The sequence below is a fragment of the Tiliqua scincoides genome, chromosome 1 (assembly GCF_035046505.1).
Source record: "Tiliqua scincoides isolate rTilSci1 chromosome 1, rTilSci1.hap2, whole genome shotgun sequence".
Taxonomy (NCBI): domain Eukaryota; kingdom Metazoa; phylum Chordata; class Lepidosauria; order Squamata; family Scincidae; genus Tiliqua; species Tiliqua scincoides.
In genome coordinates, this window is record NC_089821.1 from 256,684,382 (window position 1) to 256,706,425 (window position 22,044).

General features: G+C 41.0%; 1 protein-coding gene across 1 annotated transcript in view; it reads right to left on the minus strand.

The window, feature by feature from the left end:
* TRAF5 (TNF receptor associated factor 5) overlaps window positions 1–22,044 on the minus strand; it is a 52,670-nt gene that overhangs the window by 25,800 nt on the left and 4,826 nt on the right. The window contains exons 2-5 of the mRNA XM_066621676.1: window positions 7,920–8,142; window positions 5,239–5,296; window positions 4,359–4,460; window positions 1,651–1,815 (exon numbers count right to left, since the gene is read on the minus strand). Of these exons, the coding sequence (XP_066477773.1) occupies window positions 1,651–1,815; window positions 4,359–4,460; window positions 5,239–5,296; window positions 7,920–8,137 (543 nt within the window). The 5' untranslated portion in view covers window positions 8,138–8,142. The remainder of the gene's footprint in view (window positions 1–1,650; window positions 1,816–4,358; window positions 4,461–5,238; window positions 5,297–7,919; window positions 8,143–22,044) is intronic.

Genomic DNA, 22,044 nt, shown 5'->3' on the forward strand with positions numbered 1-22,044 from the left:
ATTTCTGGAAAACACTGAATCCATGAAAAAAAAAAACTTCTTTCTCTCACCTCTAGCTGTAGTTGAGCAGCACACACTCACTTTGCATGCAGAAGGTCTCTGGTTCAACACCTGGCACCTCCAGGTAGGGTTACAAAAAGACCCTGGACACCAGTGGTCAGACTCAGTATAAACAAGTGTCTAAATCTATGCTTGGAAAAATCCAATGCTAAACCCTTCAGAGGCTGTGCAGGCCTGATGCCCACTCCATGGGCCTCACAACAGTTCCCAAACACGACCGGCAATTTGTGTCTGTGACTTCTGGTTGCATCTGAAAGGTGTTTTGAGGCCTGGAAGTTGCAGGTGCAAATTGCAAGTCACGTCTGGGAGCAGCTGTCCTGAGGCCCAGAGAGTTGGTCAAATCTGAGGCCCGCAGTTGGTCAAATCTGCAGATGCCAAACCCAGGATAAAGAGGCCCACAGTATTAAGAATATTTATATACAGTTTTCCAACAGAGTAGTTCACATAAGAGCAGGTTCACAGTTTGGAAGCACTCCTGGATGATTTGAGGGTTGCCATGGCTAGGAACAGTTTTTTGCACAATTCCAGCTGTTATATCAACTTCACCTGTTACTGGCCAAGGCTTTTAAGAACATAAGAAGAGCCCTGCTGGATCAGGTCAAAGGCCCATGTAGTCCAGCTTCCTGTATCGCACAGTGGCCCACCAAATGCTTCAGGGAGCATACAAGACACAACCTGCATCCTGGTGCCCTCCCCTGCATCTGGCATTCTGAGGTAGCCTACTTCTAAAATCAGGAGCTTGTACATACCTATCATGACTTGTAACCCGTGATGGACTTTTCTTCCAGAAATTTGTTCAATCTGATCTGATGAGTCTTACACATGCCCTGTTCATATCCAGCTTGTATGACTATCATACACTCTACATAGTGCTTCCCTTGAAAATTGCTTATAACCTTCAACTGATACAGAATATTGTGGAGAGACAGGAGTGTAAAACTCCTATTTTGTTCCATCTACACCGGCTGACAGTTTGTTTCCATGCTCAATTCAAGGCATTTGTATTTATCTTTAAAGTCCTACATAGTTTGAGGCCTGTTTACTTAAAGGACCATTTCTTCCCATATAGATCTGCCCACTGCCCCGAAATGAATCTGTCCACTTCCTCCATTTATCACTGGAAGTACTGCTCCATGCTTCTCCCTCATCAGATGTTTATGGGTGGGTGGGGAGGTCACACAGGACAGAACCTTTTCCGTTGCAGTGCCTAGGTTACAGAACTCCTTTGTTCTGGAGGCCCACTTGATTCCCTCACTTTCAGCACCATGTTAAAACTTTGTTTTGTCACATATTTCAGTTAGTGTCATTTTCTCCTGCTAAGTTAGTTTCTACTGTTTTACTTCTGTTTTACCTTCATGGTATTCTTATTTTTAGTTTTAAAGTGTCTATTTTTTTAATTTAACAACTCAATTTCTTTATTATTGTGAATTGCCATGGGGGTTGAACGATGAATATAAATTTTTGAATAAAAAGATAAATAATCCAGGAGGTGATCGATACATAGGGTCTAAGCCATTTAAGTATTGTATTTTCCACAGCAATTTGTAGTCAAATTCAAGTTAATTAAAAAGATTTTTGCTAGAAGCTTACCTTTAAATTAATTGAAATCACAGGCTGATTACAATATTGGCACAGTTGCTTGCGATAGTTACACTGTAAACTTAAGTGATCTTTCAAATCTTTCTGAAGAATCTTTTCAGAACATCCTTCATTTGTGCATTCAGTGCTTTCAAACAAACATTGCTGTAGATGATCCTGTAAAAGCATAGTAACGTACTGCCATATATTATCTATATTGGGGGTCCCAAAGTTTCAGCTTTCAAGGTTACATCACTCAGTCTTGCTCCTACAGTGGGACAGAGGAGTCAATTATCACACACGCATGCACACACTTTGTACACAACTAAGAATTTTCATAATAGGAGAGAAATATTCACAATCATTGTAGCTGCTGAGCTGCTTGTGTGTGCTCTCTCTTCAGCTGAGCTCTCAGTGATAACAATCTAGCCCAAAAATAGCTTCATCCAGGAGAAGGAAAGATGCATGATGGTGGGTGGAGGTGGGAGAGACAAAGAAGAAATGGATGGGCTGCATGTAATGATATTGTCACTATGCAGGGTCAGCAGACTGATAAAAAAGTTTTGGTGGGCCAGATGTGGTCCATTGACCACAATTTGGGGACCTCTGATCTACAATGTAAAGCTTGCTGCAATGTATATAGAAGGTGGCTGTCATATACTGCCCTTGTGATATATCTATCTGCATGGGAGGCCAGACCCCTCTCTAAATGGCACAGTCTCCAGTGAAAGCACATGGAAGGTTTTTTAAAACTAAAATAGTACATGAGAAGGCTGCTATCAGTATCCAGACCACAACAGGGGAAAGCAGCCCTACCTTCTTGTCACAGCTTCACTACATTTCATACCCCCCCACACACATTTTTTTTAAAAAGGCTTCCCCCTCCCATCCAGCCTTGCTGAACATTTAGGGTGCAATCCTAACCCCTTATGTCAGTGCTTTCCAGCACTGACATAAGGGCAATGCAGCTCTGAGGTAAGGGAACAAACATCCCCTTACTCTGAGGAGGCCTCTGGGAGTGAGACCCAACTGCAGGATGCAGCGCACGTCCCAATGGCACCACTATGCTAGTGCTGGAAAGTACTGACATAAAGCATTAGGATTGTACCCTTAGGCACACTTCTAGTTTGGTTCCAACTCTACATGTGCCTTATCTTGATTTTCCATGCTTTGCCACTGTGAGGAGGGTGGCAAACATAATACAATATGTTCCTGTTCCTCAATAAAAAGGTTTGCAGGAATGTCCACAATCCCTCCCCATTTCTCCAAGCAGATCTCCAAGTCTCTGCCTTTTGCTCTCCTACAGCAGGGGTGCCAAACCCCGGCCCTGGGGCCACATGCAGCTCTCGAGGCCTCTCAACGTGGCCCTCAGGGAGCCTCCAGTCTCCAATGAGCCTCTGGCCCTCCGGAGATTTGTTGAAGCCTGCACTGGTCCAATGCAACTGCTCTCAGCATGAGGGCAACTGTTTGACCTCTCGCGTGAGCTGTGGGATGAGGGCTTCCTCCACTGCTTGCTGTTTTATGTCTGTGATGCAGTAGCAGCAACAAAGGAAAGGCCAGCCTTGCTTTGTACAAGGCCTTTTATAGGCCTTGTGCTATTGCAAGACCTTCATTCATTCATTCATTCATATGTTATGAATCTTTAATATATATATAATCTTTAATATATAAATCTTTAATATATTCATTTATGTATACTTATGTAAATGTATTCAAATTTTAAATGTAAATTAATTCTTTTCCCCCCTGGCCCCCAACACAGTGTCAGAGAGATGATGTGGCCCTCCTGCCAAAAACTTTGGACATCCCTGTCCTACAGCAATGCCACCATTCTGTTTATGGTGATTTCCAGTATTCCATTTTTCCCAGTAACAAAGCTGAACACAAAAAGAACTCTTAAAACACCCAACAGTAACTAACACCAGTAACTGAACACCAGATGTTCCCAATTTAACTACAGATGTTTTCTGACCAATCAGGCCATTTTGCTTAAATTATCCTTTGAGTAACCTCTTATTATACAACTGTGAGTTCTTACAAATGTAGCTTCATCCTCTGTAATCAACCTCGCCCTTTCACAAATGCAGACATGGAGCAAATTTTGTGGACAACATGTACTCTGCACACAAGGACCGAAAGATACTTCAACAAAACCCTTTGAATTTGAATATTTTGTAAATATTACAAAATTCAGTAAAACATGGTCCATGCACAGAACCAGGTTTTCAAGTGCAAACCCCAGCCTGTTCCCAAAAGGTTATTGTATGCAGCTTAAATCATTCACATCCAATCTTCTTCTCTACTCGTCTACCCAATCCATGGTTATATGGGTACAACCTCAAACTCCTATAATCACAGACCCTCACCCTTTCTTTGGAGCTGCAAGAGGTGAGCTAGGAAGAGTAGAGGGGCTCTTATCTTTTTTGCCCCTTCCTCAATACACATGCCAACCACTTAATGGACAGGGAAGGCAGACTGACTGCATACAGACATATTTTTCTCCACAAGGTACTAAAAACCTATATATGAAAAGTAAAAATAGGTTTGACAAGTAGTTCCAGCACTGAAATATCTATTTTATTTGAAGTGCATTCATACCCATGCACACGGAAACCTCTTTCCTACACCCAAAGGGAAAAAGTAGCTTTAGCAACAATCCATTTCTCTGTTTTGACCATAAGACCAAAAGTCAATATTTGGCTCAGGTGACATTAGAATACCTGATAGCGCCCCAGAGATATTTTTGCATTGCAGGCTGGAGAATTTCTGCAAAACACTTGCAAATTGAGAACTTCTCTTTTACAGCAATTGTCTTTGAAGACCTAAATAGAAGCATAAATGCTTTATAAGCACACAAGCAAAAATACAACAGTACAATCTTTTTAACAAGGCAAGTGCTGAAAACATAAATCAAAAGCTGGCATCTTTACCACTAGACAGACCCCTGGATGCATTTGTAGCTACAGTATCGCTGCCTCAACAAGGGCATATATACTGTGTATCCAAAAAGAAAAGTTTTCTACACAGGCTAATTATTATGCACCAAGAAGCATCTAGTCGCAGATTTGAAGAGTGAAGCAAACACAGAAGCTCCCCTCGTAGAGTAAGACCACAGTACTCCATATTGTGTGGCCTTACCTTGAAAAATGGACTACCAAGGCTGGCTGGAGTAAGATGGAGAATGTTCAGGAATGCACACTAATGTTATCCATAGACATATTTGTATCTTGAGAGTTCTTATGCTCTTAAGTAGGTGAGCTTCCGTACCAATTTCATACTCGAGGAGTCAAAGGCTTTAGAAAACAATAGCAGTTGGGTACCTCTGATAAGCCTAACTTGCCAACACACAAAATTATATCCTTGCTACTCTGCTATGTTTCCATGAATGAACTGGGTTATGGTAGTGAAGACACATCAATTTCCCTTTCAGTGGGAAAATTTTAATAGCCATAACAGGTTTTAGGGAACAACTCAGCCTTTCCTAGTTACTGAGTTTGCAATTTTTGGGTTCTGTGAGATCTGCAGCTTCACCACTCAATGTTGCACAAAGATTCTCCACAAACCAACTCCATGGGCTCACATAAACAGAACTTATCTCACCTCTTGGGCTTTTATTACATCTTTATCAACAGGACATACGGGTACTGCATTCAGTTCTCTAAAGAGGGACACAGAAATATGGGCCAGGTTAGATTTTGTAACCTTTTGCCATTCACAGAGAGAGAGCGAGAGAGTGCGAGAGAGAGCGAGAGAGAGCGAGAGAATGAATTCATAGCAATCACTTGTTCAGACCAATGTAATAGTTTAACTTAAAGTTTTATCCCAGCACAAGCGTTTTTAAAACTCCCTTAGCTTATTAAATTATAGAATTGTTGATAGAGCATTACTTTTTCTTGACAAATTCCACCTCATCGATTAAGCATCTCCAGATTCTGTTAATTATAACAGTAGCATATTTTTAAATGTAAGTTCTGTTGTCATGTTGTCAAAAGGGCAAGAAAACTGCTAGAGAAAATTAAATTAACAAAGCCTGGATGCTGGAAATCGAACAAGCAGCTGGACTGATTAAACTTTGACAGTTTAAGAGAGCGTGTGAATTTGCTAGGAAGCATCTGTAAGAGGGAGAAGGGAAGAGACATATGAAGTATGTCTACTTCATAAGGCAGCAGAATACTGAAAGCGCACAGGCTGCTGTTTATGCTACTCTCTTCTCAAGATGAGTCTTAAAGCCCATTTAACATCACTTGGGAACGGCAATTTGTTACCCGCATGTCAATTTTGTTCTGGAGATACTACTGTAAGCTTCTGGGTTGGTTTTTCAGAAAGGAAATTGATAGGAATCTAAGTAATTTAGAGTGAAACTTAGATGAATCATAAGGCACAGGGTGAAACTGTATGAGAGAATAAAGTTTCGTTTTCAAACTTTTTGCACATCTACACCAATGTCATACAAAGCCACATTCTGCATATTAGGCTGCATGTTCTTAACACAACATTCAAATGCTGCACAGAGCATATCCCAGGCAGAAAGCCAAATTTCAACAGATAATACGCAAACAGACAAGAAGAAAGAAACACCTACCCCAAACAAAATCATGAATGTCATGCAATCAGAGTTAAGTACGTCCAAATACCATCTATTTCAATGAAGGAGTTAAATACAGCACAAGCTTAAATCGCTCCTGCTGAAATCAATGGGACTTATTAATGTTTAACTGTGGGTCAGTTACGCCACACATTTCTATTACGATTTAAAAACTCCAATTCTAGATACTCTGGGGGAGGTAGTTCAATCCCTGGCATCTCCAGGAAGGATGGGAAAGACCATTGTCTAAAAACCTGGAGAGCTGCTGTAAATCAGTATGAATGGTACAAAGGCAGATGAACCAATTGTCTGATTCAATATAACATAGTGTCACATATTTATGTTAATATTTGAATTAAAAAGCTTGATTCAGTGCCAGATTACTGAAGGTCCTGGGACAAAGCTTTGCACTGGGCTGCCCATGGTACCTAGATGGGAGCTACCAGTGCTGTTTGTACTGACAGTTCAGAAGTTGATCTGCTTAGATCTGTCTGTTGTCACCTCTAGGCTGCTTTCACATGACAACACACAAAGAAAAATACCCCAACAAAACTATGAGAACAGTCTTCTCATTCTGTGTAAAGCACCATGCACATGGATTTTGCTATACAAGTGCAGTAAAAATGTTGTCCTGCACAGGAAACGGAGTTTGCTGGTTACCCAAATATGGGTGCAATCCTAACCTTGGAAGGTTACAAACATGCTGTAAAGCACGTTTGCGCTTCCTCAGGAGTTGGCTGGGCCAGCGTAGGGAAGCGTGCCAGCTCATGGAAAGTTGTATCCAGCCTCTGCACCAACTTGGGAAGGGAGGGTTGCGTCGGCCAGGTTTGGCAGAAACATGCGCCTGGGGAGGGTGGGGAGGAGCCAGGAGGGAGGCATTCAAGGGTGGGGGAAGGCAGGTGAAGGGCACTCCTGGGGGTGGGTGGGGGGCAGAGAGCGGGAGGTGGGGCTGGGACCCAGCTGTTATGCCAGATCCCAACCCAATCCCCAAGCAGCACAGAGTGGCTTGAAGCCATTCCATTCTCCTTGGACTTATGCCACCTCAGGAGCATAAAGTGACTGGGGCTGTGGTGACTTACCCGGGGGTAAGGGGAAGAGTTTCCCCTTGCCTCTAGTTGAGCCACTTCTGGTCCCAATCTCGCGCTGGGAACAGCACAGGCCTACTGGCCTGCCAGTGCAAGATAGGATTGCACTATATGCTGGTTAATTCAGCTTTCACAAGACTTACAACAAGCCCCCCACTGACTGGGTCCCTCACTTATCTTCCTTTGTAGCACTTCTCCACCCTCCTCCCTTTTTCACAAGGGCCCTCTAGGAATGGAGCTGTTCCACTACCTTCCTCATGAGGAAGGGGGTGGGGCAGGCTTGCTTAACCAATGCTACATTAATCAGCACACTTTCTGCCATGTCTGCCCCTATGAAGTGGCAAGTGAAGATTCTGGTTAACCAAATTTGCCACTTAACTAATTGCCAGATACAACCTTTACTGTAATAGTAAAAATACCCACAAGGGAAAGAAAAGAGAGTTTTATGTTAGAAACAAAGAAACACATTCTTAACTTCACTGTTGAGAAAGCACCCAGGTCACTAAAGCTGTGCTGAAAACACTTACCACTCCTCTTTACCTTAATGTCCCTCACATTAAGTTATGCAGTTAGAGAGCAGAAACTGATGATTAGGGAAGGAAAGTTCATACCTCAGAGAGACAATGCAGCGCTGGCAAAATCTGTGCCCACATCCTGTCTGGTGAGGATTATGGAGGACTAGATGGCAATAGGTACATTTGTAGCGCTCTTCTAAGGTTTCCACAAACAGATAGTTGGCTTCAGGCTCAAAGTCTAATGAAACTGCATTGGCAGAGTTCTGGCGAGTGTAGCAATTTGGCAAGTGGCCAACAAGGTCTTCAGAGGCCATGGACACTGGACAAGTATCAGCACACAGAGAGAGAGAAAAAGTGATGCTAGTTGGCTACATATACACCCAACAAATGCCATATTCGTTACAACGTAAAATCTTGTAATATATTTGAAAGTTTTTTTCTCTTTTGGCTTTGGTACTAGTTTCTGATGCAAATGAGGTTTCCGTTACTGTAAAACTGCAGAGTATTATCAAGGGACTACTGATGATGAATAATTCATTCACAGAGCTAGGGCTTAAAAAATAAGAAACCTCACTATCAATTCTACTGGTTCTGCAGCTATAAACAACTTATCCAACAGAAAGTGTTCCATCATGTTTTAAAGCAAAATCCTTCAATACTCTTCCCCACAAATCTATTAATGTTGTGATGCCATATTGGATAACTTACATACCAACAACCATTACCTTAGACAATTTTCAAAAGAAGGATTGATCATCATCATGGAAGGGGGTCTACCAATCAGCCAGACAGTCTTAATCAAGTCTTCCCTATCATAAAGCTTAGTTTATGTGCAAGTATCTGAAAGGATTTTCCTACCCACTGTTAGAAATCTGAAATAATGAACTGTTAATTTAGCAAGGCCATGGAAAAAGTTGTTTTAGCATTTAATGCAGTGGTTCTCACTCCTTTAGCACCGGGACCCACTTTTTAGAATGAGAATCTGTCAGGACCCATCAGAAAATGCCAGAAAACCATGAGAACTGATGTCATGACCAGAAGTGACATCATCAAGCAAGAAAATTTTTAACAATCCTAGGCTTCAATCCTAACCACATTTAGTCAGGAGTAAGTCCCATTTACTATCATTGTTAAAAGCATCTTCACAGTAGCCTGTTAAAAGTACAGATCTATGACATTTCCCAAATGCAGTCACATACCTTGGTAGCATCAAGTCTAATATATTAAAAATAAAATATTGAAATGAATGGGGACCTACCTGAATTGGTTCGCGTCCCACCTAGTGGGATCGAACCCACAGTTTGAGGAAACACTGCTCTAATGGCTTATAACTCTATAACTTAACTTATAACTTTATCCAGATTTACAAATTGCTCTTAATGCTGTGACTAGTTCAGGCAGATACCATCTTTTCCCCCAGAGTTGGAAGCAGTTCATGCAGTACTTACTATATCATTCTATATTAGCACAAGCAGGAAATTGGTTTGTTAACCGCTAAAAGTGTATACAGTACATTAAAAAAATTAATGCGTATTTCCTTCTGTTTGCATTCAAAGGACAGAGTTCAAATGTGTGAGACAGGAAGCAAACAGGCTACTTTTGTACCTTTGTAAGTTTCCTGCCTCAAAGCCAAGTCACAGCATACAAGAGTTAATTCCTACACAGTAGCAATGCTCCCCCCATTTTAAACAGTACACTGCATACTCAACTGTTAAGATGCCAAATCTGATTTTGATGATGCATAGTCATTTGTTAAGATGTCAGACGATATACAGGTGGGTAGGGTATGAGATATCACAAACCAAATAAGGTCTTCTCCCATTCCCCCCAAACTACTGTTTAGACAGAAGGAGAGAAGGGTCATAGCTCAGTAGTACAGCACATATCCAATCCAAAAAGATTTTTGTTGTTGTTGAAAAGCAGTATACAAATACTCTATACACAAAGCACCTTTGTATTTTCAGGTAAGGCTGGGAAAGATTCCTGTCTGTAAGGCTGAAAAGATCTCTGTCTGAAACCATGGAGAGCCACTTCCAGGCAGTGTAGACAATACTAACTTAAATGATAATATTGACATTGTGTGCGGGGTGCAGGTTTGAACATACACAAACCCTTTTTGCTTCTCCAATCCTGGCTAGAGGGCAGGATTTGCCCTTACCACAGCAGCAGTTCCACGAGTAGCATTTCACTTCCACTCTGTAGGAGTGAATGGCAATAATGGTCTTATAAGTGACCATATGTCACATATACGTGGGGGGGCGGGGGCGGGAAGGTATTTGGCAATGAACACAGAAGACAAGTTCACTGCCAGCTCTAGTGACTGCTTTCCCAAGTATCACACTAAATGAAAAACAAGGAATAGAGTTTTACTTCTACCACATGCCACCATATCCTGCACTATAAAGCATGTGCACACATGCATGTCCATGTAAGCCCACAATCCTCTTCACATTACCACATTACCCCAGGGGTGGCATGGTCATCTATATCAGGGGCATCCAAACTTTTTGGCAGGAGAGCCACATCATCTCTCTGACATTGTGTCGGGGGCTGGGAAAATATTAATTTACATTTCAAATTTGAATAAATTTATATAAATGAATATATTAGAGATGGAACTTATATGAATGAATGAAGGTCTTGCAATAGCTCAAGGCCTATAAAAGGCCTTGCACAAAGCAAGGCTGGCTTTTCCTTTGCTACATCACAGACCTAAAACAGCAAGCAGTGGAAGGAGCCCTTGGCCCACAGCTCATGTGAGAGGTCAAACAGTCGCCCTTAGGCTGAAAGCAATTCTGTCAGGCCAGTGAGGGCTCCAGAAAATCCCCAGAGGGCCAGAGGCTCATTGGAGACAGGGGCTAACTAACCACAGGCTGGATTGAGAGACCCCAAGGGCCACAAATGGCCCCCAGGCCAGGGTTTGGGCACCTCTGATCTATATCATGGTGTCAAGGAGTAAAGACAAAAGATTTTGCAGGTGCAGATGGATGATACAATATCTGTTCTCTGTAGTTGGGTTAATTTATAAACTCACCAGGTTCTACTGGCCTGAACTAGAAACTTCGGCCGTAGCTGAACCCAAACCAAATTTCTTAATACCCTGATGCCTTGAACAGCCTTTATGCAGTGGTAATGAGACATCTACAATACTTAGCTATTTCTAGAACTCCAGATGAGAGTCTATGAAGGAAACACACAGGACTAAAAGTACAAATGAGTGGGTTTCTAGGGGGAATTAAAGTGTCTCTACTCTTACAAGAAAAAAATGCTAATTATCTTTGAAAGCTTGCCTACTCTAATTAAAATTCCAGAATCTAATTGTAGAAAATGCAATAGGGGTACTTAAAAACACATGACACTGAGTATTACTAATGCACAATTACTAATGCTCCATATTTAATGCACAGATGTTGTGTTTCACATAACAGCTTCATTTAAGACACATCTATTATATATACTAAAAAGAAAGTACATTTTGTGCAGCATCCTCTTCAGCCTTTTTGATTTCACAAAACACTTGTTTTGTGGCTTTTCCCCCTAATTATTAATGATAGTGCATCTTTCTACTGCGTTAAGTGTCCCTCAAGATAATTTCCATATCACAACACAATTAAGATTCATTAACTCAGACCTCCAAAAGTAGAGTCTAATTTTCATATATTTACTTGTTTATTTATAAACATTAAAGATTTATAAACATTTATAAACCCTTGCAATCCAGAACTCCAGTTCCAGAAAAAGCACCTTAAACTTGTTATTACATTTTAAAACGTAGCTCCAAGACTGTCCATTATGCAACCCCACAGCAGTGTGTGTTGTGCACAAATTTGCTTAAATTCAGAGAGCACACTGATGGTTATTTTCTTCCTCAAATTACTGGACAGCCATTCTTTCCTTTGCTGTAGAGACATCTCTGTTGTCCCAATACTACCATCTCTCCTCCTCCCTCCACATCTCACTGCTAAGCTCTGTCACCAATGCCCACCTCCTTCCCACCTCTTCTCTTCCTGTGTTCCAAGCTGCTGAAGGAGTGTGCCCGATATTCGTGCTCTGATTCCAGTCCACCACAGAGTCACAGGCACTTCTGCCCATACCAGGACACACTGTCAACCCATACAAGACTGTCATATGATAAACAAACTGTAATCATGCACTTAAATTGCTGAACAGCATATGGCAATGTAAGAAAATTTTCCTGTCACAAAGGCCATTGTCTCACAAAGAACTATGCATGCAGTTCTTCATACACTGAGGTCCAATCTGGTCATCTGAATCTGGCAGAAGTGTTATATTATACTGTGAAAACCCTTAAAACCTGCTTTTGCATTCTCTTTACAACTTTATACAGCAGTTACTCTTCACAGAGGATAAGATGAACTACAGAATGTCCTTCATTGAACTACTACTGCAATTTAACAATGCAACGCCTCCTTTGCAGAACTGCTTAAAAAAAAGTCAAACCAGACAGCTAATAAAACCTTAGATTGCTGTAATTTTCATATTATTTGAAATGATATGCCTTTTTAACATCTCTTCAACATCTTTTAATATTTTTTAAATACTTGGTTACAGGTCTGATTCTTTTATGATTTGCTGCTCTATGCTCTTTTTACCCGACTCCTTTTTATCTGACTACTGTTTTTATGATATGTGTTAATATGCTTTTATCTGTTTTTAAATTATGTTTTTAATCTGTTTTAACTTGTTGTAAGCCACCTTGGGTCCCTTCGGGGAGAAAGGCGGGGTAAAAATAAAGTTGTTATTATTATTATTTATTGTAAATTATAGAACAATTGTTGCTGCACACTAAGTTTAATAAAATTGGATTTATTGACCACTGTCCTTAAGCTCATATTGATTAACTGCCAACAAATGATAAAACTAAAAATAAAGGGTTTTTTTTAAGTTAGAAGAAAAAGGTACTACATTAAATATTGGAAGAGGCTGATATATACATAATTTTTTTTCCATTAGGAGGCTCAGACAGGGTTGAAAAGCTCGAAGCCTATGCAAGCCCTAGTGGGAAAAATGCAAGTCACACAGGATGGAGATGAAGAGTATTTTTCCCTTCTGAGTCAGAAAGTTTTCCCAAACATATCTAACAGTTATTTGATGACCCAGGGTACATTTTTGCTACTTCCTCTGGAATTAAATATAATCTACAAAACAATTTATATAAATTCTCTTTAGAAGATACCGCTTTAATTATCTTAATACCACTTTAATTATCTTAATATTTGTGTTCCAACTTTGTTTCATTTACATCTGCTTTGATTTGACATAATTAATGGAATACTCCTCACTTCGGAGGAGAATTCAATCCATTAATATCTACAAAAAATCCATTAATATCTACAAAAAAATTTCCACTTGTTATTCAGCCATTTTCACTTCCTGTCTTAGTATTTTCTTTGTTCTCTGTCTTGCTGATATTTTCCTTCTTGCTCCTCCCCTTGCTCCTCCCACTCCTCCTTCTTCCTCTTAACTCTCTTATATTTCTTGATCCTTCTCTTTTCTTCTTCTGTTTTCTCCATTTTATTCTTTTTGAATTTAGTCCAAAGATTCTTCTTCTTCTTGAAAGAACGCACTCTCTTTCTCTGAGAGTTGCCTCTTTTTTCTTCCTGAAAATTCTGAGTTCTAATAATAAATGCTGCTTTTTCCATCTCCTGTCTCATTACAAAAATCTCCAATCCTTTGGTTTCATCCGGAATTTGGTCCATTCTTTTTTTCCATCCCCTCCATACTTTTCTTTGTTTGTCTATTTGTCAGGGAGAAGTTTATTTGCCTCATTTGTTCAGATAGTTTTCCAACCTCTTGTTTCATTTCACTTCTGAATTCTCACAACATATCCATTAATGGAGGTCTGGCTTTCACTAACATCCTTTAAATTTTTAAATTTTAAATGTCATTCTTATCAGTATCAAATCAAGTCGATATAACTCTGGCTTTAATTGTTCAGGCCTGAGTCAAGTCTTTTGTGGCAAAAACGAAAGTGAAAGTTATTCCAGCCTTTAAAGATTGTTAAATTCCTTTTCATGCATACCATTCCATCCAACAGGGTGATCCTTTATCTTCCCTTATTTACTTTTCTTCCAATAATCCTTGTTACAAAAAAGAAAAAAAAACCTGTTCCAGCAGGAGCTTCTTTAAATCCACACTCGCTCTTTTTCCCCTCTGGGTGGCTGCAAGCCAACGTAAATAATCTTAAAGTTGTCTTTCCCTCCTTCCAACCTCTTGATTGCAATTCTTTTTATAGCCTTTTAATGAACTGGTTACTCACAGTTAAAGGCTTTGTTCGCTTTCATGTTTTATCTAGGCTGGGGGGGGGGGAGTCCTCAGCTGTCTGAATCGTCTCTGAAGATGGCATCCAGGATACAATGTGATTCAGCACAGAGCAATCGGGGAAAATATCTCTGAAACTGCGGTCTCAAGAGACTGCCCTCAGCCTTTGTTCCTTCTTCTTGGCAACAAAGAGTACCTCATTGTTGAGGTTCTTTAAAAACACATCTATTTAGCAGTTGTTCCCCCCCCCCAAGCCCTCCAAGGTTCCTTGCTACTTCACTGAGTGTTAACTCCGCCCCTGATCTGATCTCCGCCCAAATATCTCTGAAACTGCCGTCTCAAGAGACTGCCCTCAGCCTTTGTTCCTTCTTCTTGGCAACAAAGAGTACCTCATTGTTGAGGTTCTTTAAAAACACATCTATTTAGCAGTTGTTCCCCCCCCAAGCCCTCCAAGGTTCCTTGCTACTTCACTGAGTGTTAACTCCGCCCCTAAACCATTATTTCTCAATGTCCACAGTCAAACACTTTGTATGCATATATCCTTGGTACCATGGAAACACCAAAGAGGAACGCTTTATATTGAAAGTGCTGACCATAAAGCTTAGGTACTTCCAATGTTGCAGACTTATGATATAAAAAATTGTGGATCCCTTCCTTCTCGTGATGAAAAGCATCTATGATATGCCCTGTCAGAACAGGACTTATAATGACAAAGGCAAAAGTGTTGTACTTGCCCCAACACTGTTTTTGCAGAAGAGGTGGAAGCTAGTTTGAATGACTCTGCCATCACCTTGGTCTTCTTTATGTGCTCCAGGGAATCATCTGCAATGACATTAAACTAGTCTTTCCCACCTAATCCTTGCCCAAAAAGGGTAGTCTGGGATGTCATTATAAGGCTCTGCATAGCAATAAGTTTGATGCTGATTTTCCACCCAAAAGTGAAATTCGTAAACTGAAGCTCAAAGAACTTAAATCGAAATTGGCTACTCAGCAACAGCTGATGGCAAAGCCAAGGTCACATTCGGTCAATGCAACCATAGCATCCTTCAAGGTCAGCAACCTGATCGTAAAGAAATGCAAATCTTTCACTGAAGGGGAATTTGTAAAAGATTGTTTTCTTGAAGCAGCTGACAATCTTTTTGAAGGATTTAAAAATAAGAAAGATCATAGCTGCTATTCAAGATGTACAATTGTCAAGAAACACTGACGTGCAGCAAATAGAGAAGATGTGTGGAGACACAACTGAACAATTGTTGGAGGATGTTTCAAATTGTGTTGCTTTCTCACTCCAACTGGATGAATCTACAGACATAAGAGACATAGCCCAGTTACTAGCCTTTATACGGATGGTTTTTGAAGAATTCAGTGTTAAAGAAGAACTACTTGGAATGATTTCTTTAAAAGGGAGAACTACCAGTCAGGAAATATTCAGTTCTTTCCATTCTTTTGTGACAAAGTGCAATCTTCCATTGCATAGACATGTTTCCATCACTACTGATGGAGCAAGAGCAATGACAGGTGAGGTTAACAGTTTCATAGCCCTCTGTAGACAGCATGACGACTTCCCAGATTTCCTTTCTTACCACTGCATCATTCACCAGCAAGTTTTGGCAAGCAAGAGACTCAATACAAAGACTGTCATGGACATCACTTTCAAAATTGTAAATTCAGTTCGTGGAAGATCACTTCAAAGACGGCTTATCAATCTTACTCTTGATGAAGGGGCAGCGGAAATAATTTTGCACACAGATGTAAGGTGGCTAAGTAGGCACAAATTTCTGCAAAGATTTCGTGATTTGCTGAATGAAATAAGAAGTTTTTTTAAGGACAGGGGAGATGACCAAGCAGAGTTGGAAGATGAGGAGTGGTTATGTGATCTGGCATTTCTCACTGACTTTACAGGCGAACTAAGTGATATGAACCTTGAACTACAAGGTAAAAACAAATGCATTGGCAAGATGAGGAGTACAGTTTCATCCTACAAGAGCAAATTTGAGCTAATGATGACTGACCTTGCAGACAACACTTTTGATCATTTTCCTAATACGCAGGACCATCTGGGACAATATCCAAATTTTGTTTTTCAGAACGAAAAGTATGTGACAGAAATCTTAACCCCTGCTAACTGGGTAAGAGGCACTTTTGCAAGTGGGTGCTCCTTTTTATAGCAGGGGGAGAGTAACTGGCCCACCTCACGCCAGCACTGTCTGTTCTAGTGGCTGTCTGCTGGTATTCCTTGGCATCTTTTTAGATTGTGAGCCCTTTTGGGACAGGGAGCCATTTACGAGTAGATATTTGATTTTTTTCTGTAAACCGCTTTGTGAACTTTTAGTTGAAAAGCGGTATATAAATACTGTTAATAATGTTAATAATAATCTGTTCTGTTATCCAGGAATTCAAAAATAGATTCTGTGACTTCCAAAAAAATTGGAACAGTTGTGGAGTACTTGTCATACCCATTCAAAGTAGATGCGGACATTAAAGAAACTGCAGCTGCTATCAGTAAAAATTACTCACTGAACAAGCTTGAAAAGAAATATTAACCCTTAAAAATGACATTTTTCTCAAGAACCGTGCTGAGCAAGAATCATTTTGGAAGCTAGTGCCTAGAGACAAATTTCCCAACTTGAGAAGATGCAGTGAAGTTGTACACTCTTGTTTCGGTTCAACTTATTTGAGTGCATCTGCGTTTTCCCATCTGAAAATGACAAAGAGTACACAACGTTCCAACATGACAGATGAACATCTCCAGGATTTCCTGAGGCTGGCCCTCATGCAATATTCACCCAACCTCAAAAAGCTGGTGGATGAAATGCAGGCTCAGACGTCTCACTAATAAGCAAGAGCAAAATATTAAAGATTGTGCAAGATCAGCCTGGATCAATACTTGACCTAAATTTAACACAAATTACTCAATAAAAGTTAAAGAAAGTTATTAAGACAGTTAAAGAAAGTTATTACTCAATAAAACTTTAAGAAAAAATGTACTTTCCATTTCCCCTCGCAGTTCTTACTGGATCTTCGGCTCTCTGTTTTGTTCTTGCTTAATTTGCTTAACAGCTGATCACATCCAAGTAAATGACAGAAGGTTCACTAAAAATGGGGGGGGGGGAAATCCTCCAACTTTATTGGGTTAAAATTTAATTTGAAACTAATTTGAAACGTAATTTTCATGGTGGTAGATCACCGGCACTTTCAGCCGGAAAAAGTAGATCATGACCTGTTCGAAGTTGGACATGCCTGCCTTAGTGAATCAGTTTTTGGAAGTTTTATGTCAGCAATAAGTGGAAGAGAGAAAAGAGTGTATAAAGACATATTAGCAGAGCTGAGGACAGAATGCACACCCTACAGGCAAGGAGACCGTGCTGAGAGTGGATCAAATTACAGGGTAGAGAGTAAGCTAAACAAAGAACCCCTGAAATGCTACCAATGTGGTAAACAAGGGCATTTAGCTCGCTATTGTTATTCAAAACAGCCAGGTGTAAAGGAGCACCTAGGCTTAGCCCAAGGCAGAGGAAAGAGTCAGAGAGAATCAGAAAAGGGGGGTTGACAAACCCACTCACAGATTTACAAGCAACAGCTCAAAACAAAGACATGGTTGTTGCATGAAGGAACAAAAATTAGAGAAACAAGCATGGATTGTTGATTCAGGATGCTCCTCCCACACATGTTCAAGCCAGAGTTTTTTCCAAGAATTGGACACCAGCATAATGGGTCAGATTACTATAGCTGATGGAAAGAAAATTGAAATTCATGGAAAAGGAAAAGCTGAATTGTGTGGCAGATGATCTGATAAATGAAGTCACAGCACATGAAGTTATATATTCTCCCAATATAAGTGGCAACATGCTTAGTGTATCAAAATTAACGAAACATGGATACACAGTTAACTTAATGCAGGACAGCTGTACCATAACAAGAAACAGTGATGGTTCTTTAATGGCTCAAGGCTTTGAGCAAGATGGAGTTTATTTTCTAGATTTGCACCAGGAAGAACAGCTGATGTATGCCAAACAAACTTGTACCAATGATTGTCTGAACTTGTGGCACCACAGGCTGGGACACAGGGACACAACCGCAGTCCTAGACTTGCAAGACAAGGACCTTGCAAAGGGAATAAAGGTAAAACACTGTGAAAACCATCCAGACAGGTGTGTATGCTGCATCAAGCCAAGGCAGTCAGTCCATCCTTTCCAAAGAAGACTGAACAGCGCAGCGCCAAAGTCTTAGATATTGTACACAGTGATTTAAATGGTCCAATGCCCAGTCCCTCACTAGGGAACTATAGATATGTGCTAACATTTGTGGATGATTTTTTGAGATATACAGTGCTACTAATAGAGAAGAGTGAAGTTCCTGAGATGCTCAGAAAATACCTAGCTATGGTGAAGAACAGATTTGGAAGGAATCCTGGCGCGCTACAGACGGACAATGGTGGTGAGTACACCTCACAGCACACAAATTCACTTTTACAAAGCGGAGGAATCAAACATAAATTGACTGTCCCATACACTCCACAACAAAATGCCATTGCAGAATGCAAAACAGAAGCCTCTTGGAAATGGCTAGATGCATGCTAACTGATGCAGAGCTACCCACAAATTTTTGGAGTGAAGCAATAGTCACAGCCAACTATTTGCAAAACAGACTACCTACTAAAGGTGTTTTAGACAGCAAAACTCCTTTTGAACTGTGGCATGTCAGAGTACCAGACATGAAGCATCTTCGTGTGTTCGGCTGCAAAGTCTATGCTTATGTTTCAAAGGAGAAAAGGTCCAAGCTAGACATCAGAGCTGAAGAAGGTCTCTTCATAAGATATGCTTCAGGCACAAAAGGTTACAAAGTTATGGACATGCACACCGGAAAGGTGACCATTAGGCATGGTCTATACTTTGCTGAGAATGAGAGAGTTGACAAGGGTAAAAAGTTCATTGATGGTCTATCACAAACAGATGGGGAATTCATGTATGTACCAGTTTACCATAGCAGCATACCAGGACCCACATCGCCAGAGTCTGAGACCAGTGCAGCAGAAGAAGGGGAGACTGATGGGGAAGAGGAATTGTCCGAGCCAGAAGTTGCCACAGGAGCAGACCAGGTTCAGCAGAACCCAGGCGTTCATCCCGAGAGAACAAAGGCATACCACCTTCACGATTTGGACTGACCTACCTTGCAAGGTTGTTGCCAGAACGTGAACCAGAATCCTGGGAAGAAGTGGAAGCAATGCCTGCAGATGAATCAAGTAAGTGGAAAAGAGCTGCACAAGAAGAGATAGATGCACTACACAAAAACAAAACATGGAAATTAACCAAGTTACCACCAAGTAAGAAGGCAATAGAATGCAAATGGGTCTTTAAGGTCAAAACAGATGCAAAGGGACAAAGAGAGCACTACAAAGCAAGACTAGTAGCCAAAGGTTACTGCCAGAAATATGGAGATTTTGATGAAGTTTTCATACCTTTAGCGAAACACACTACTATAAGACTGCTCCTGAGCATAGCTGCTTCAAGGAAAATGTGTGTATGCCATTTGGATGTTAAAAATATATTGTTCCACGGAGAAATTAAAGAGGAGCTTTATATGAAACAACCACCAGGTTTCACAGACAGCAAGAAAGCTCACCTTGTATGCAAGCTTCAGAAGGGGCTGTATGGCTTAAGGCAATCAGCCAAAGCTTGGAATGAAAAACTGGACCAAATGTTAACAGAACAACACTTCACACAAGATGCAGCAGACCAGCGTCTGTACACAAAACAAAAGGATGGAAAATGGACCTCTTGGTTTATGTAGATGACTTGCTATGTTTTTATGAGAGGGAACAAGACTACAGAGACATAGTAAATCACCTGAACAAAGAGGTGGAAATTAAGGAGCTAGGAGATGTCACTTATTACTTGGGTATGCAAGTGGACAGAGGGGAACATGGAAGTTTTCTTCTCAGCCAGAAAACAAAGATTTTGGACTTGATGCTAGGACTCAAAGATGCACACCCAACAGCTACACCAATGGAGACCAACTTTCATAAACAAAAAGATGAAAGTGAACCTCTCCCAAACAATACACAATACAGAGAAGCAGTAGACCGGTTGCTTTATCTGTCCAACACAACCAGGTCAGACATTGCTACTGCTGTAGGAATTTTGAGCAGGAAAACTAATTCTCCCACAAAATGGGACTGGCTTGGAATTAAAAGGGTTGCAAGATACCTGAAAGGCACACTAGACTTCAAACTAAAGTTGCTAGCGAGTAAAAGGCCTCAATTAGTAGTCTACACTGACTCAGATTGGGAAGAAGACAGAGCTGAATGAAAGTCAACCAGTGGGCATGTGGCTCTGTATGGGGGTGGAGCAATAAGCTTGGCAAGCAGGAAACAAACCTCTGTTGCTCTTTCTTCCACAGAGGCAGAGTACATATCTGCATCAAAAACATGCAGAAAAATAATGTGGCTTTGTCAGTTGGTAAGTGATTTGGCAATAGATGAACTGTATTTGGAACACTTGGATTTGTCAGTTGTCTTCAAACAAATCCAAGTGTTTGAAGACAACCAGAGTTGTATCAGATTGGTGCAATCAGAAAGCCAAAATGCACGCACAAAGCACATAGATATCAGAAATCACTTTGTACGTGATATGATCAAGAAAGGACTTGTCAGGATGGACTACTGTCCAACCCAAGAAATGATAGCAGACATCCTGACTAAGCCACTAGCACAAGATAAATTCCAGAGTCTACGAGAAAGTATGAATCTGCTAGAGACTCTTGCATCCGGAATTGAGAAGGGGTGTTGGAGTTGGCGCAACTCCGTCAGCTGTCCAGAGGGGGCAGGATGCTGTCCAGAAGGGGTCAAGCTATGGCCCAGTGACTCTGACCTTTCTACCTGTTCTCTCTGTGATCCTTGTGGGGTATGACCCTAACCCTTTATCCTTCCCTTCTCCTCTGAGCACTTCCTCTTGTCCTCTGACCACCGACCTGTTAAGATGGCGCACACCAGGGCTCTGATGCCCAGGCCATCTTGAGCACAAGGCATGCAGGGTGAGGCAGCTCCAGGGCCTTGCTATCTCTAAGTAATAGCTGAACCTCTGATCCTAATCAGATGCTGCAAATATACACTCAATGGAACTGTAAGTAAATAACTTTTTTGCAACTTTAACAAGCCATTGCCTCTGTCTTTTTTTATTGAATAGCAGTCAGCCGGGTGAGGGAGGATCCCTTGGGTGATACCCAAAGGAGCGTCTGCTGCTTAAGCTACTCTGCTTCCCCCCAAACAGGAAACTATTTTTAATTTCCTCCAACAAGGACCTGGTTAGAGAGGTAAATGTTACTGAACCATTGGGGAACAGTGACCATGCTGCAATTAGTTTCACCATGCATGTTGGGGGAAGAGTGTCAAACAAATCTAACACAAAAACCCTTGACTTCCAAAGGGCGAACTTCCCTCAAATGAGGAGACTTAGGAAGTTAAGTTCGGGCAGCGGTATCTGCCCAAGGTCTTCTGCCATGAAGATAGAAGCAAAGAACTCATTTAATTTCTCTGCCATCTCTAAGTCTCCTTTTAACTCCCCTTTCCCTCCCTCACCATCAAGACGGCCAACTGTTAGTTAGTTAGGAAGAAGTTGAAAAGGAAGGTAAAGAAGGTTCATTCTCTACAGAGTGTGTGGAAGCTGTTTAAAACAACAGTAACAGAAGCCCAGCAGAAGTGTATACCGCAAAGGAAGAATGGCTCGACTAAGTCCAGGAGGGTGCCTGCATGGCTAACCAGCCAAGTTAGAGAGGCCGTAAAGGGCAAGAAAGCTTCCTTCCATAAAAGGAAGTCTTGCCCTAATGAGGAGAATAAAAAGGAACATAAACTGTGGGAAAAGAAATGTAAGAAGGTGATACGGGAGGCCAAGCAAGACTATGAGGAACACATGGCCAGCAATATTAATGGGAATAATAAAAG